At 47.2% G+C, this 16,256-nt stretch overlaps 2 protein-coding genes across 2 annotated transcripts in view; one reads left to right on the top strand and one right to left on the bottom strand.

The window, feature by feature from the left end:
• SEZ6 (seizure related 6 homolog) overlaps window positions 1-16,256 on the bottom strand; it is a 98,194-nt gene that overhangs the window by 74,551 nt on the left and 7,387 nt on the right. The window lies entirely within an intron of this gene.
• On the top strand, window positions 3,384-15,799 carry PIPOX (pipecolic acid and sarcosine oxidase). Its single transcript, XM_032615644.1, has 8 exons — window positions 3,384-3,567; window positions 4,772-4,920; window positions 11,365-11,578; window positions 11,859-12,041; window positions 12,577-12,723; window positions 13,084-13,242; window positions 13,831-13,906; window positions 14,205-15,799. The coding sequence occupies exons 1-8, from the start codon at window positions 3,454-3,456 to the stop codon at window positions 14,333-14,335; spliced, it is 1,173 nt and encodes a 390-aa protein (XP_032471535.1). The 5' UTR covers window positions 3,384-3,453; the 3' UTR covers window positions 14,336-15,799.

Here is a 16,256-nt window from a genome sequence, read left to right as displayed (position 1 = left end):
AATTGTTATTTCTGAAGTTATATTATATTAAACAAAGAAGATGTGGGATACAGAGCTGCTTTGTAGCTTCCCTGGAGGACAAACAATAAGAAATGTCGGGGGATGGGGTGGGGGGGGGCAGCTGGGGAAAACTGAGATTAGAACAAAAAAAGAACTTCCCCAGGCCCCAGAACCGGTGACCGGGAAGATATGAAGCATCTGCTTCCTCAGGGGATTTCTCCTTATCCTTTTACAAATTATGAATGGAAGTGCAATTTTTATAGAATACGGGAATTAATGAGTATTAAGTTCAATCACCTTGCCAAATTCTCTTTAGATTTTTGATACACACACACGTAACTCATGGTTGTGATCCATGTGTGTCTATTTGTGTTCTGCTTCTCTTCCTCAGTATGATTTCATATACACAGGTCTGCGGAGCCCTCTGTCCTCACACTTGTCATTTTGAATCCTACCTAGTATTCCATTGTGTCGACGGGCCAGAGTTTGTTCAGCTGTCCCCTGTGGCTGGGTTGTTTCCCATTTTTTTATATTATAAAAGTGTGACTAGGAATGTCTTCATACAAATGTCTTTTTCTTCCCTTGGTTATTTCCTTGGGGTACAGTTCCCCAAGTCGAATTTCTAGGTCAGAAGGTTTGAACCATTTTACCACCCCGGAGCTCTCCAGAAAGCCCAGACAATCTGAGGTGCCACTCTACTCTCTCTTCGTCCCCACTGTACTGACAGATTTTATCGTTTTTATTTACTTTCGCTCATTTCATAGGCATGTAATTGTACCTTGAAGTTATTTAATCCCCATTTCTTTTGTTGCTAGTGAGACTGGGTGCATTTCCACGTGAGGATTTATTGTCTGCTTCTCTTTTGTGTAAACTGTTCATCTCCTCTGACATCTTATCAAGAGAAATCTGAAGGCTGACCTTATATATTTACAGCAAGCCTTTACATACTTAAATAGTCCACTTTTCTCAGTTATGTCTGCCACTTTTTACCGTAAGGAAGCTGTCCCATCGGGAGGCGGATGCTATCTTGTCCCATGTGGGTCAGGGATTGGGGAGAGTGATTGGGTAGAGTTGAGGTGACTTCTGGATCCTAGAGAAATTTTTTTCAGAAGAAAAAGAAATGCCAGTCATATGGCACCCCCTCCCTGGGCCCCTATCTTCCTAGGAAAGGAAGCCTGGGCTGAAAGAACAGCTAGTTGCCAAGGCCACTCTGGAGGATTCTTTGCTAGGGCTAAGCATCTTCCTAGGGTCACATGGATGTCCTGATCTATTATTTTCTCCCACTCACAGTATGGCCATGAGAGAAACAGCAAAATATTCAAATCAGAATCATCATTACAAGTCTGACTACTCCTTGGTATAGCACGGTGGTTAAGGGAACAGGTTTTGGAACAGGCAAACCGAGGTTCACACCTCAGTGCCTATGTTTACCAGGTGCATGGCTTTGGGCAAGTTATAACCTCCGTAAGCCTTCATGTCTTTGGCTGTGAAGTGGTGTTTCAGTTATGGCTGCATAAAAAACTACTTCAAATCTTAGCGGCTAAAAACACCAACTGTTTTATTCTATCTCATGATTTTGTAGGTCAGGAGTTCAGATGGGTCTTGGCTGGATGAGTCTTCTGCTCCACGTGGCATTAATTGGGTCACTCAGTGGTATTTAGCTGGTGGCTGGGCTGGGCTGGAGGGTCCAAGATTGCTTCACTCTGGCTCTCCATGTAGTCTCAGGGCCTCCCCATGTGGTCTCTCCAACAGGTGGTTGGACTAACATGGAGGCTCAGGGGTCCAAGAGTGGGTGTTCCAAGACAAGAAGAGGAAGCTACTTTTAAGGCTTGGGCCAGAAAGTGTCCCAGTGTCACTTCCACCATATTCTATAGGTCAAGGAGTCACAGAGCCTCCTCTGTGATGGGAACAGTGACCAAGAATTGGGAGCTATCTTTAATGTGACAAAAGTAGGGATAAAAATATTTACACCTAGGACTGTGAGGATTAAAGTAAACAATGCATGAAGAGTTTGATTTATCGGGAAGCTAATGAAACTTCAACCACAGGGCTCCTTAATTGCACAATCTCTTCCAAATCCTAGCACTTAATTTTGTATTCACAATTTTTCTTTTCCTTTTCTTTTTTCTTTTTTTCTCCTTCCTTCCTTTCTTCTTCTTCTTCTCCTTCTCCTTCTTCTTTTCTCTCTCTCTCTGTCTCTCTCTCTCTCTCTTTCTTTCTTTCTTTCTTTTCTTTCTTTCTTTCCACCAGGTCTTAGTTGTAGCCGGAGGCTCGTCACTTGCAGCTCCAGGGCTCTTTAGTTGCAGTTCACCAGCTCCTTAGTTGCGACACATGGACTCCTTAGTTGCAGCTTGTGAGATCTAGTTCCCTGACTGGGGATTGAACCTGGGCCCCCTGCATTGGGAGCACGAAGTCTTATCCACTGCACCACCAGGGAAGTCCCTCTTTTCCTTTCCTTACAGAGGCCCCCCCCACAAATTGTATGGGAATTAGGCCTGGCACAGAGGTTAAGAATCCGCCTGCCAATGCAGAAGACACGGGTTTGAGCCCTGGTCCGGGAAGATCCCACATGTCGCGGAGCAACTAAGCACCTGCACCACAACTACTGATCCTGCGCTCTAGAGCCCGCGAGCCACACCTACTGAGCCCGCGTGCCACAACTACTGAGCCCGCGTGCCACAACTACTGAAGCCCACACGCCTAGAGCCCATGCTCTGCAACAAGAGAAGCCACGGCAATGAGAAGCCAGTGCACCGCAATGAAGAGTAGCCCCTGCTTGCCGCAACTAGAGAAAGCCTGTGCACAGCAACAAAGACCCGACGCAGCCAAAAAAAAAAAAAAAAAAAAAAAAGAATTAGGCCTTACAAATCCCAGCTCTGTCCCACATGCATGCAAGAGTACTCATTTAGCACACTGCCCTGCACAGAGGGAGCCCTCACTCCAGGGGCCCACACACCCTAGGCAGATGCCTGGTCTGTACCCTCTAGAATCTCCAAAGGAAATCAGGCTGGAGAGAGGGAGGCCAGCAGGGGGAGGCAGCATTCCGGGTGCCCAGCTTGGTCTAGGAGGCATTGAAATTCCAGGGCCGAAGGCCTGAGACAAAGATCATAATGAGACAGGAAGGTGGCATAGGAAGGATCCATTTGCATGACAATAATTGAGCCAAGAATAGAAAGCTAGAGGGATGCAAGGGTGAGGCTGGCAGCTGAGCCGGGCTAAACCTCACAAATCATACTACCCAGCTCTGCTCTGCAGGGGAGGCGGGGGCTCAGCCCTGTGCCAGGTTTTGGGGGTTGGGAGGAGTGGGTAGAAGGACAGGGCCCAGGGAATTGTGGGAATGCTGGCCAGGTTGGACTTTGCTTTACTCCTCCTCCTTCAGGCTGGAGCCCGCCTCCGCTTGCCTTCTCCTTTGTATGTGGTCTCTGAGGCTGTAGGGCTAACTCAGTGGGCGGGATGGCTGCTCAGAAAGATCTCTATGACGCCATTGTGATCGGGGCAGGCATCCAGGGCTGCTTCACTGCGTACCACCTGGCCAAACACAGGAAGAGGGTCCTCCTGCTGGAGCAGGTACCGTGTCCCCTCTGCACTCCTGACCTCAGGGACTGTCCCTTTCTCCTCCCCCAAGAGGGTTTTCTGTGGGGTGAAGGCCAAAGGGCCTGATCTTCACAAATTCTATGCAATTTGTAGCTTAGCTGCCTGGTGTGTTTCATGACAATGCAAAGAAAGTTCCACCCTCCCTAAGACCCAGTTTGGATTTCTAGGCACATTTCCTCCTCTTGCTGCCTCCCAAATCCTGCTCTTGACCAAGAAGCACCCCAGACCCCATTCTCTTCTTTCTTCCCACCCAGTCTCTTCTGTGCCAAAATGGTTGCCCTGGCCCAGAAAAGTAATCAGTTCTGCTTTGGGTAACCTTAAATAGAGATAATTTGCCTAGAGGGAAAGGCTGATTTGTCAGTCTAGGAGGTAGGATTCTTCCCTGCATATTTCTGGCCTCTCACCCTGGAACCCAGCAGAGGCTTCTGTTTTTTCTGCCACCTCTGGATAATAGCAGCCTCCTTGTTTGATACACAGGAAATAAGACTTAGGTATTTTTTTTTCTTTATAGAAAAGTGACCCCATGAAGTGCAGTCTACTGGCCACTGTACATATGCCTGGGCCCTGTATATCTGCAGCCTTCCCGAGGCAGGTGCACCCAGCCCACCTTCCAAAGGTTTCTACCCTCCCATTCTGCCTAAATCTATCCAGGCTGGTTTTGGTTTATTCTTCTTGGTAATGAGCTGGATTGGTTAGAAACCTTTTTCATTTCTCTATCAGTTTTCTCAAAGCCTGAGGGATTCCTGGTCCAACCTTTCAGGAAACACTCCATCTTTTGCTAAATCTCAACATGGTTCTCTTGTCCTGAGCAATCTGAAACTACAGAGAAAGAGTCAGCATCAGTTTTCTTGTGCATAAAAATGAGAAGCCTAGACTAGAATGATCTCAAAGGTTCTTTCTGCTTCTCCATGAGTCTAAGTGGGGCAAGGTTGCAGCAGGATGACTGAAGACTAACTCACAGAGGGACTTCGGGAAGTGAATGATGTTAGCAAAAAGGATGCCTGAGTTAGAGCTACTGAAGAAATTCTATCCTGAAGCCAAGTCAGTAACTTGGCCACAAAGGGAGACTGTATGGAAATATTTGAAGAGTAAGTGTTCCTCGTTGACAGCACATGATGAGTGGGCTCCGAAAGGGGAGGGGTGACAGCTGCAGTTGTCTCTTGTCCTCCTTCTCCAGTTCTTCCTCCCGCACTCCCGAGGAAGTTCCCATGGGCAAAGCCGGATAATCCGAAGGGCGTACCCTGAAGACTTCTACACCCAGATGATGGCTGAGTGCTACCAGATATGGGCCCAGCTGGAGCATGAGGCGGGAACCCGATTATACAGGTTGGGTTGGTGGGGGAGAATTCCTTGGATCATGGGGCTCAGCACCTGGGGGTGCTTTTACTATGCAAGAGGGCGGTGCCAGGAATACTTGACATGCAACGGAGGGACACGAGGCCTCCAGAAGTGCCAGACACGTGGAAGCATTCTGCTTGCTGTCATCATGGTCACCTGACAGGTCCAGCTGGCTCTTGACAGTCTCTGAGTTCCAGGGCTGGGGTTAGACCATGTGTCCAAGGCTTGCAGAGGTCGTTTGGGGAAAACTGCTGGAAAGACACTGGGCAGATGCTCAGAGCTGGAGTTTGTATCTACATCTCCGTGGAACCGTCAGAGAACCTCTCAGGGCAGGGATTGAAATAGAGGAGAAGGCCTCTGCTTGATTCTTTATATTCCTACTAGTATCACAAACTTTCATGCTGGGTCCTCTCCCCCAGAACAACCCTTATAAATCCATTTCGTTCTCTGAATACCTCCTCCCATAGGAGCAAATGGGGATGGCTCCTCAGGCTGCATTGCTGACCAGGGAGTGAGCCTGCAGCTATTTCTCTGTTGCCTGCATGGCCTTCTCTGACCCTTAAGACCGCCCCCCCCCCCCCACTGACCTTTCAAATATTCATGGGGAAGAAGGCAGACAACCCAGGAGGCAAAGAGAACTTTTACCAACCATGCTACCATCCCTCCCGCCTTCTCTGTGGCTCTTAACTGAACTTCCTACAAAACCACTGCTCTACCCTACAGGGTGGCAGTTATTTTAATGGCCAGGAACCAAGAGGTTACTGTTCTGTTGCAAAAACACCATTAACTTAAGAACAAAGTGAAATCCATTATGCAAATACAGCTAGGGCAGCTAATTACAGATTTATTCCAGAGGCAGCTAATACACCCAGCACCCAAATAAAGGAGCATGTCTTGCTGAGGCGTGGCCTGGCAAAGGGACCTCTCTCTGTCAGCCATCTGTGAATACTGCTGAGTATCTTGTGCTAAAAGAACTGCTGAGGCCTTAGAGGGCACACTTCATCCCAACAGACAAGGAGGCAACTAGAAGATGTTTGGAAAGTGTCTGGAATCTTTCAGAGGGGAGACAATTCTGGAGTCAGACAGGCTTGAATTTGACTTTGTGCTCTACCTCTTACCAGCTGTGTGACCTTGGAAAAGTTTCTGTACCTCTCTGCGCCTCATTTTTCTCACAGGGCTTTGTGAGGATTAAACGAGACTCTTGGCACTATGCCTAGCACTTTTGAATAAATGGCAGTTCCTGCCACTTATTCTGGGTCAGCTGTATCCTATCTCCATTGAGCAGGGGGGAAGAAAGGCAGAAGGAGACAGATGGGATGCAGCAACCATGGACATCTAGGGGAAGGGCTGCTGGAGAGAGGGAAAGGGACCCTTGGATAGGAGAATCTCATAATCTCACAATCCCTCTCTTTGGCAGGAGGACAGGAATTTGGAAGGGCTTTGGAACCAGGCAGGGCTGGCTCTAGATATCATCTTGCTCTGACATATTTAGCTGTGTGGTTTGGAGCAAGCTGTCTAACCTCTGTGAGACTCAGTTATCTCATCTGTAAAGTAGGGGTAATAATATCTATTTCCTGTGTCTGTTGTGAGGATAAAGTTTGTAAAGGGCTTGCAATAGTACCTGACAAATCATCATCATCATTATCATTATCACTGCGTGTTTTAGTGCTTAGAATGAGAAACTAAGGCTGTTCTAAAAGTACTTGATCCATGTTAACTCATTTAATTCTCCCCACAAACTCATGAGAGGGTTGCTACTGAGTAGTCAGGGTCTTAACCTGTAGTGCAAGTCACAGAATTACTCAACTTTCAGTCTAGAACAGGGTTTGTCAAACTTTTTCTGTGAATGGCCACATAGTCTTACAGGCTTTGCAGGCCATATGGTCTCTATTGCAACAATTCAACTCTGCCAGCAACTCAACTGTGCCATTGTGAAAGCAGCCACAGATAATATGTAAACAAATGGGCATGGCTGGGTTCCAATAAAACTTTATTTATGGACACAAATTTCAGATAATTTTCATGTCATGAAATATTCTTCGGGACTTCCCTGGTGGTCCAGTGGTTAAGAACCCGCCTTCCAATGCAGGGGACGTGGGTTCGATCCCTGGTAAGGGAACTAAGATCCCACATGCTGCAGGGCAACTAAGCCCGCGTGCCACAACTAGAGAGCCCGTTTGCCGCAACTACAGAGCCCACATGCTCTGGAGCCTGCATGCTACAACTAGAGAGAAGCCCGTGTGCCACAATGAAAGATCCCACGTGCCACAACTAAGACCTGATGCAGCCAAAAATAAACAAACAAACAAATAGATATTAAAAAAAGAAATATTCTTCTTTTGCTTTTTATCAACCATTTTAAATTGTAAAAACCATCTTGGCTTGTGGGACAGACAAAAACAGGTGATTTGGCCCCTGGGTCATCGCTTGCTGGCTCCTGATTTAGGAAATACCACAAACTGGTTACCTTGTCCATCCCCTGTTTCCAAACAAGTTCATGCCTAAATCATCCCAGGTCAGAAGGCTGCTAACATACATTTAAAGACTGGGACATATCATAGCTCCTCTTAAAAGACTATCCCTATGCTTCACAGCCCCAATTATGGAAAATGAAGAGTAAAGTGAATGTTCTTTGAAAAATCTTTGAAGTTCTATACAGTGCTAGGCATTATTATTGTTGTTATTATTAGCAAGCCCTTTCTTATGGCCAACCGAATTTACTCAGGCACACTGATTTATTTGGTTCTTTTACTTAGTAGAGACACAGAACAGATACTTCCTATTCTAATTCCTTTAGCTTTTGTTCCTGATTCTGATTTTCTTAATGATTCATTAGCTGTGTGATTCTTATTCTCCTAGGTTCTTCTGGAAGAACCAGCACAATATCATAATTGCACTGACAGATATGTACATATTAACTTAATGATATTTGATGATGATTTAAAAAAAAAAACCTTCAGGAGTTGATAGGGTGGTTGTCCAATTCTCTTCATTCTGTTCTGCTGCTTCCTGTGACAGTGGCATACTAAATATGGGTGGCTCAGGATATTTGCATATATTCTGGGAACAGACGATGACACATGTGTCAGATCACAAGGTCTGAATCTTTTGTGATGTGTACAGCCAGGATGCTGATACCAAGAGCAAATCCCAGCTCTGTGGCCCATCTCTTTCCTGCCCCACCTTCTCCCTTTGAGTCCTACTATCTAGCTCCTGACCCGGGCTGCCCCTGCTTAGCTGACAATATCAGACAAGATCACAGCCGTAGGCAGTACAGCTGCTGCCAGAACCTGGTGGCCCCCTGCGCAGCTGCGGCTTCCTGTGTCTGCGAAGTGTCTGGCTTGTCAGCCACATCCCCTCCCTGGAGCAGTCTTTGTTAACCAATTCCACCTCGGCCCACTGAACAGAAGATGAAATGCCAAGAGCTCCTCCCAAACCAACACAGACAGCAGCCATTACCAAGTCCCTGTTGGAGTCCCTTCCCCAAGGTGACTCTGAGAGCTGGCTTTCCTGGCACTTTTAACCCAGAGCGGGGAAAGCTGGAGCTTGGGATGGGAGATGGCAGATGCAGGGAGAGCTGTCTGCCCCTCCCAAATCCTCCCCACTCCATCCTGCCTCCTGTCCTGCTATAGTAATTGGTGGAAATCCCTCATCACCAACTCCCTACATCATGTCTGAGGCTTTAGTTGGGCCATAGAGAAGTCAACAAGGCCCTTGGGAGGAATCTTCGATTATCTCTTCCTAGGGCTGGATCCAGCTAGGGTTGGGAGGAAGGCACAGTTAGTACCAAATGCTCTGAAGGTGTTCTGGGACTTGGGAGCTGCACTCTTTCCAGGGATCCCCAGCACCCCAGCCTCACTACAAGGTGCCATCTTTCTAGACCAGCCCTGACCGCTCATTTCCTGGTCTTTTTTTTTTTTCTTCCTGCAATGCCCTTGTCCCTTCTCACCCTCCTCCTCCCCAAACTTCGTAGCCTGGATCTGAGCAGAAAAAGAGGAAAGGGAGGCCCAGAGCATAGGGGTGAGAAATTGATGCAGAATGAGCAGACTGTTTATTGGGATCTAGGAAAAGCCATTAAGAAAATAAGTACTTAAATGATTTTCAATCTGCGCATGGAAGTCATCTATCTTCATACTGGGGGAAAAAGGCCCGTTCTCCGATCCCGGTTTTGATTGACTGCTTTCCAGTTCTCTAAGCATCTCTCACAGGAGCCTCTCACCTATTTCCCATAATGACAGGCCTTTGCATTTCCAGGCAGTGTTTTACATTTATTTCCGATTTGCTCATAATGGTCAAAAATCTCTCTCCGATCCAAGGCATTTCTCTGGCAGTGCATGGTTTCCCTCAGGCCAAATGGTTCAGCTGTGATCCACGGAAAATGAGAATTTCCCAAACGCACCTCCGGACTAGGGGAGGGTCCAGCATCACAAATTCAGATGGAAAATTTCCCGCTGTTAGATCAATATCTGGGCTGAGAAATAAATGCCACAGGGGCAGAGAGCTGGAGCAAAATGATTACAATTGGCACAATTACATTCACCAGCAGAATCAACTTGCTGATTACTCCTAGGGATAGGGAGCTCCCGCTTCATCCACCGCAGGACGGCTTGGGAATTAGAACATCACTCAGCATTTCATAATTCGACAGATTTGCCCGTTGCTTTGGCGTGAGTTCATTTCCTCCATATAGTACATTCCTGAAAGAGTTCTTATTTCAAGGAAAGAAGGAAGGAAGGAAGGGAAGAAGGGAGAAAGGAAGGGAAGGAAGGGAAAGTAACTAAATCTCAGAGTATGTGAGAGACCAAGGCTAGTATATTGCAGGCAGAGGTTAGAATATGCTGCTCTGGAATTTCCGGGCCAGGGATCTGACATTGTGACTGCTAAGGTGAGGTCTTTCCCAGAATTCTACACAGCTACAACCTCATCAGGTACAAAGGGCTCAAGAACGTACGCTTGGGTGACTTAATTATCCTGTTGACCAAGGAGTTTGCTAGGCAAATCTTCATTAACTGAGAACCAATCTGAAGTTCTTTTGGGGCCACAGGAAAAAGACAGTCTGCTGGCTGGTGGGGATTTCTACAGCATCTTTCCTCTGTTGAGCTTTGAAGAGGCAGAGGCGTTCACTGCTTTCTCACCAGTGGTGAATGCTGGGTAGGTGGGGGCCATGGCAAATGGATTGGGCATGCTGCGTGGCTCTGTGTACTGACACTGGCCCCAGGGCACGCTGTGTCCCTACCCCCTCCCAATCTTCTCTTTAATCCCCCCAACCAGATAATGTGGGATTTGGAAGCATGTAATATCCATGAGACTCCATTACAGGCTATTACGAGCTTTATATACAGTACCTGGGGGATGTGTCAGGCTGATGCTTGTCACTGTGGCTGCTGAAACCGAGAGGGACTACAGGAATGGTCCCAAGGGCCAAAGTGACCCTTCTATTGTTTTGATCAGTTACCCCCAAAAGGGAGCTCTGATCTCTTGTGACATAGAGATGGAAAGCGTTAAAAGAGAAACAGCTCTCATTCTCTTATGGTGGAAGAAACACAGAGGGATGTATAGGGAGAAACAAAAACATTGAATTGCTGAATTAATTGCTGGAGTCCTAAGAGGCCATCTCACCTGCTGGGGTTTCTGCATGAGGGCACTATTGGCATTTGGGTGGGATCTTCCTGAGCATTGCAGGTTTAGCATCCCTGGCCCCTGCCCACCAAATGTGAGTGGCAACCCCCAGGCATTGTGACAAGCAAAAAAATGATCCATACCATTTCCACAACTCCCCTGGTGTGGAACCACCAATAGTCCAACAGTCATGTGTTACAGAGGAGGAATCTGGGATCAGCGAGCAATCAGACCAAGGTCACAGAGGGGATGCCGGGACTGGACCCAGGGCCAGAGCTCCCAACTTAGGACCCTTTCCACAAAACAGGCAGCCTCTGAGAAGGAACTGAGAGATAGAGTACAAGAAGAGACAAAACATTATATGACAAGAAAAAGGAAGAGGGAAAAGAAACAGCAGGGAGTTGGGGAGGGGAAAAGGGATAAAGAATTGAGATCAAAACAGTGAGTGGGGTCAGGGGACTGGAGGAAAGGGAAGAAATCTTATCAAGTTCATTGAACATTTACCACCTTCTAGGTGTGGAGATAAAAGAGGACTTAGGATCTCTGACCTCAAGGGCAGGATGGATCCTGATGAGGGAAGATGGAGGGATAAGCAAACCAATAGTGAGAGCCAAGGGCAGACTTGGGGATGGGCTAGAAACCAGCGCAACAATACTGGACTGTTACAACAGAATGTAGGTGTCTTTGCCTGTTTTTTGAATGTGAGGCCAGGACTCCCCTTGATGCCTGGTCTGGGCCCCTTGCTGAAAAATGACAGAGAAGGCCCAGGGCCCAGACGCAGACTCTCACTCAAGTGTCTTTTTTTTTTTATAGGCAGACTGGACTACTGCTGCTGGGAATGAAGGAGAATGCAGAATTAAAGATAATCCAGGCTACTCTGTCTAGGCAGGGAGTGGAACACCAGTGTCTTCCATCTGAGGAACTGAAGCTACGTTTCCCCAATATTCGGTTGGCCAGGGGAGAAGTGGGGCTCTTGGAAAAGTCTGGAGGAGTTCTCTATGCTGACAAGGCGCTCAGAGCCCTTCAGGTGATATCGTGCAGCATTAGGGGCACTGCAGCTCCTGCTCTGGGCATCCTGGGTCCCCATCAGCCATCCCCTGACCCCCAGTTGGATGACAGCCTTTGCCCTGCCAGCTTTAGTCTTGACTTTTTGGACTGGGCAGTTTTATATACCCTGCTAGGCCTCGACAATATGGGAGAGGAGGTCTAGATTCTGCCCTCTCTTTTCTGCACTCGATGAAGGATTCTTTGTCCAGGGTGAACCACATACATAACTGATTTGCCCTTTCCTGCTCCTGCCCTTTCAGGATGCAATTCAACAGCTAGGAGGCATAGTGCATGATGGAGAGAAGGTGATGGAGATAAAACCAGGGCTACTGGTCGTGGTGAAAACCAGCTGCAGGAGCTACCAAGCCAAGAGTTTGATCATCACAGCAGGTCCTTGGACCAACCAGCTCCTCCGTCCCCTGGGCATTGAGCTGCCTCTCCAGGTAAGGGGAGCTGGAAGCCTGAAAGGTGGTGCTTAAGAAGCCTTGGACCCAGATGGACTTGAGTCTTCCATCTGCCACTTGCTAGTGGATGACTTTGGGCAAATTTCATTCACCTTCACCTCACTTAGCCTCAATTTTATAACCTGTAAAATGGGGACTAGGGCTGTTGGAGAATTAAATTAAATCATATATATATATATATATATATATATATATATATATATATATATATATATATAAACCTAAGGAGATGGCCTGGCCTATAGTAAGCACTCAATAAACATGAGGCATTATTAACTCCTGGATAGAGAGAGAAGTAGGCTGGATGCAGTTTTGGGAGAAGATTAAGAATAGGGGAAGAGCCAGATTCAGCAATTTTTATGCATCATAACATAATGTAACATGTAAATGACATGAGAATTGAGTGAAACAAAGATGGGTGAGTTAATCAGGGCATCTGGGCTTATATTAAAGGGCTACGGGACCCCAGAAATGCTTTCTCCCTTCATTTCCCACTTCTTCTTCCTGCTCCAAGACCCTGCGGATCAACGTGTGTTACTGGCGAGAGAAGGTTCCTGGAAGCTATGGTGTGTCCCAGGCCTTTCCATGCTTCCTGGGCTTCGGCCTGGCTCCTTACCACATCTATGGATTGCCCTCCGGAGAGTACCCAGGGCTGATGAAGGTGAGTGGAGAGGCCGAGAGAAGGCTAATAGGGGCCCAGGCAGATTTGGGGCAGCTATTCTAACTTTCCTCTCACCAGACTCCCTCGGATCCCAGTGGGCAGGAGCAGGAACGGACCTCACTATTCACTATGCGCAACACAAGACCCCTGGCTGTCCTGGAGCCCTTCCTTTGCAATCATAGGGTTGGCGGGGGAATGGAGAGCTAGGCAAACTCATGTGGCAACAAACAGCATCTGTCAGGACTGGGGAAGGCTGGGATGATGGATGGGGTGCATTCTGTGTACAACCTGCCCCCTGGGTTGGGGGTGGTGTGCAGGAGGCCAGCCATCCCAGCTCACACTGCTCTGATTGGGAGCCAGGTCTGCTATCACCACGGCAACAATGCAGATCCTGAGGAGCGGGACTGCCCTGCAGCTTTCTCAGACATCCAAGACGTCCACATCCTGAGCTGCTTTGTCAGAGATCACTTACCTAACTTAGAGCCTGAGCCTGCTGTTATGGAGCACTGCATGTACACGGTAAGGGTGTGGGCAACTGGGCCAGGCTCTCTTGCAGCCCTGGAGAACAGGGGAATGAGACAGACTGGCCTTGTGCTGCTCAGGCTGGACTCTACCTGACCCCTGACACAGTATGTGACTTGAAACAAATGAGCTCATTCCTGCGGGTCAGTTCACCTCCACCAGAGAGGGCCCACTAGAGGTTATTAGTATTCTTTTTCATTAGGAAACTAGGCATACGTCTGGCAGTCCTTCACTATGTTTCCCAGAAGAGCTCTAAAAGAGTTTTTGGCAAGATGTTCTAGTTGAGCAGGCCTTAGGGACAAAGAGAAGAGACAGATGTCACCAGGGCCTGAGGCGTCTTCGCTAAAGTTACTTTACACGCATTAACTGAGCACCTACTGTGTTCACAGCTCTACACGAGAAGAGACAGATGGACAAATGAGAAAGACTGGCGTACCCTAGGGCACTGGCATGCAGAAAGCATTCCTGTGCCCCATTCCTATTCTTTCTGGAAAGAAATCCAGCTGAGTCTCCTCCCTTCTGAGCCTGCAATTCTTCTTCCTCCCTCTATCCTCAAAGGACACAGGTGTGATTGTTTCTTTCTAGAACACCCCCGATGAGCACTTCATTCTTGATCGACACCCAAAGTACGACAACATTGTCATTGGTGCTGGATTCTCTGGTGAGCCTGAGCAAGGGAAGACGGGGTGCCTTAAAGATGACCCACCTCAGTGCCAGGCAAAATGGTGTTTTTCATGCTTTTAGTTGGACAGAGAGGGGCCAAAGCATAGACCTTGAGTGTATAAGGGGGTTAAGAGGGGCTATCAGAGAAGAAAGGGTTCTCATGGTGGGAGGCAACTTCCAGCTTTGGGATGCGACCAATGGGGAGGTTAGCTCTATCTGGGGACTGTGTAGGGGATGTCCAGGGAGTCCAGTACCTGTCTCTGAGGATGCCTGACCACCTGTTCTCCTTTCCCTAGGGCATGGGTTTAAGCTGTCCCCTGTTGTGGGGAAGATCCTGTATGAATTAAGCATGAAATTAATGCCATCCTATGACTTGACACCTTTTCGAATCAGCCGCTTTCCCCGCCTGGGCAAAGCCCACATCTGACTGGCCAGCTGCTTCCCTTCTGTGCAAAGGAGCTCGGAACAAAGCCCTCTTCTGGGAAAGACTTCTCAGAGGAAGGAAGTGTCTGTGAGATGTTATCCTTTTTTCTTGCCCCTCTTCAGTTCCCCATAAACGCCAGCTGATCGAATTTACCTTCTTTCCCTAGCCAGCTCCCCAATCCCACACTTTTTTTGCTTCAGAAGTTCAATCAGATATTCTATGATCACAGAGTATAGCAAGGACCTTAAAGCTGGATGTCTCAATAAGGAGGGGGCATAAGGACTGGCTCAGGAGACCAAAGCAGTTGTTAAAATTCTCTTCACGGGGGCATTTGGGATAGATTTGACTAAGGCTGCCTGGGGGAGAGTAAATAAGATGATCTGTAGACCACTAAGGCCCTTGGCATTCCTGTTCATAAAACTAGAGCCACCCTCTATCACAAACTCCTGTAAAATTTGGCTCATCTTGGGTGCACAGTAAATGTTTGTTGCAAAAAATGTGTTGAACAAACAGATAAGTAAATGACTGCATTGCATGAAAGCCTGTGGTGGGCTTTATTTTCCAAGTGACCTTATTTCTTATAGACTTTAACTGTCTAAATTAGCACCACAGAATCCATTACCCCAGGACTCCTTGGGGTCTTTATCCCCTAAGTGCACCACACCCTCTTTCTCTGGATTCTTTGTTTGGTTCTCATCCTCTCTCTGGTTCTATAAAGATGCTCAGCTCCCCAGTCTCTCATTAAGGTGTATTGTCAGGTCTTTATGAAGATGGAGCTGTTCTACCAGAAAGGAAGAGAGAGACACACTCGCTTAGAAACCCTGTTCAATGTTTGAATGTTAAATGTGCCATTTTATTATCATTAGGATTGCTCCCACTTAATGAAACGGCATTAACACCCAGTCGGCTGGCCTCCTTGCACTAATTGCTTTGGAAGGAAACAGGCTCATAACTGCCCCAGGGTGGGTGGAGGGGTGAGAGGTGTAAATAGAGACTCAAGCAAGGCTGAGTGCACTCAGATGAAACCCAAGCAGGAGCATTTCTAGACAGGGCCAGTTTGACCCAAAATAACAGGAGTTAAAGTGCTCTGGGGAGAAAAAAACTGGAACTGGGTGGGGTGGAAATGTTCGAAGGAATCGCTGAGAGGGGAAGAGTGGGAAATGGAAATAAGAGTAAAAATATTCTCAAAGGAAATAACAACACAGAGGAAGTTACTCTTCAATTGCCTTATAGGCCTAGGCACATGGGTTAGTACTGATTTCTCCTGGGAATTATAAAAGCCAGCCAATCCTGTCAACCCCACGCCAAGTCTGCTTTCTGGGTGCTCTCACTTAGTTCCCCGAACCACAGCCTCTGTAAAGTGGGAATAATCCTATCTGTAAAATGGGAATAATACTATTGATACATTCCATGGATCAACCTTGAAGACATAATGCTAAATAAAATAATCCAGACATAAAAGGACAAGTATTGTATGATTCCACTTGTGTGAGCTACCTAGAGTAGTCAAATTCATAGAGACAGAAAGTAGAATGGTGCTTGCCAGGGGCTGGAGGGAGGGGGGAATAAGGAGTTACTGTTTAATGGGCACAGAGTTTCAGTTTGGGAAGATAAAAAAGTTCTGGAGACGGACGGTGGTGATGGCTGTACAACACTGTGAATGTACTTAATGCCACTCAACTGTACACCTAAAGCGGTTAAGATGGTACATTGTAAGTTATGTATACTTTACCGTAATAAACAAAAAGGGAATAATAATACTGACCAACGCTACAGGAGTGTGTGAGGATCCAATAAGATCACTCATTCATTCAACACACAAATATTTGTTGAGTTCTGCTGTGTGCCAGGCACTGTGCTAGGCATGGTGGATGTATCTGTGAACAAAACAGAAATCTCTACTCTTGTGGTGTTTACAGTTCAG

The sequence above is a fragment of the Phocoena sinus genome, chromosome 20 (genome assembly GCF_008692025.1).
Source record: "Phocoena sinus isolate mPhoSin1 chromosome 20, mPhoSin1.pri, whole genome shotgun sequence".
In the NCBI taxonomy this organism is placed as follows: Eukaryota; Metazoa; Chordata; class Mammalia; order Artiodactyla; family Phocoenidae; genus Phocoena; species Phocoena sinus.
This window is presented reverse-complemented; position numbering and strand designations above follow the sequence as displayed.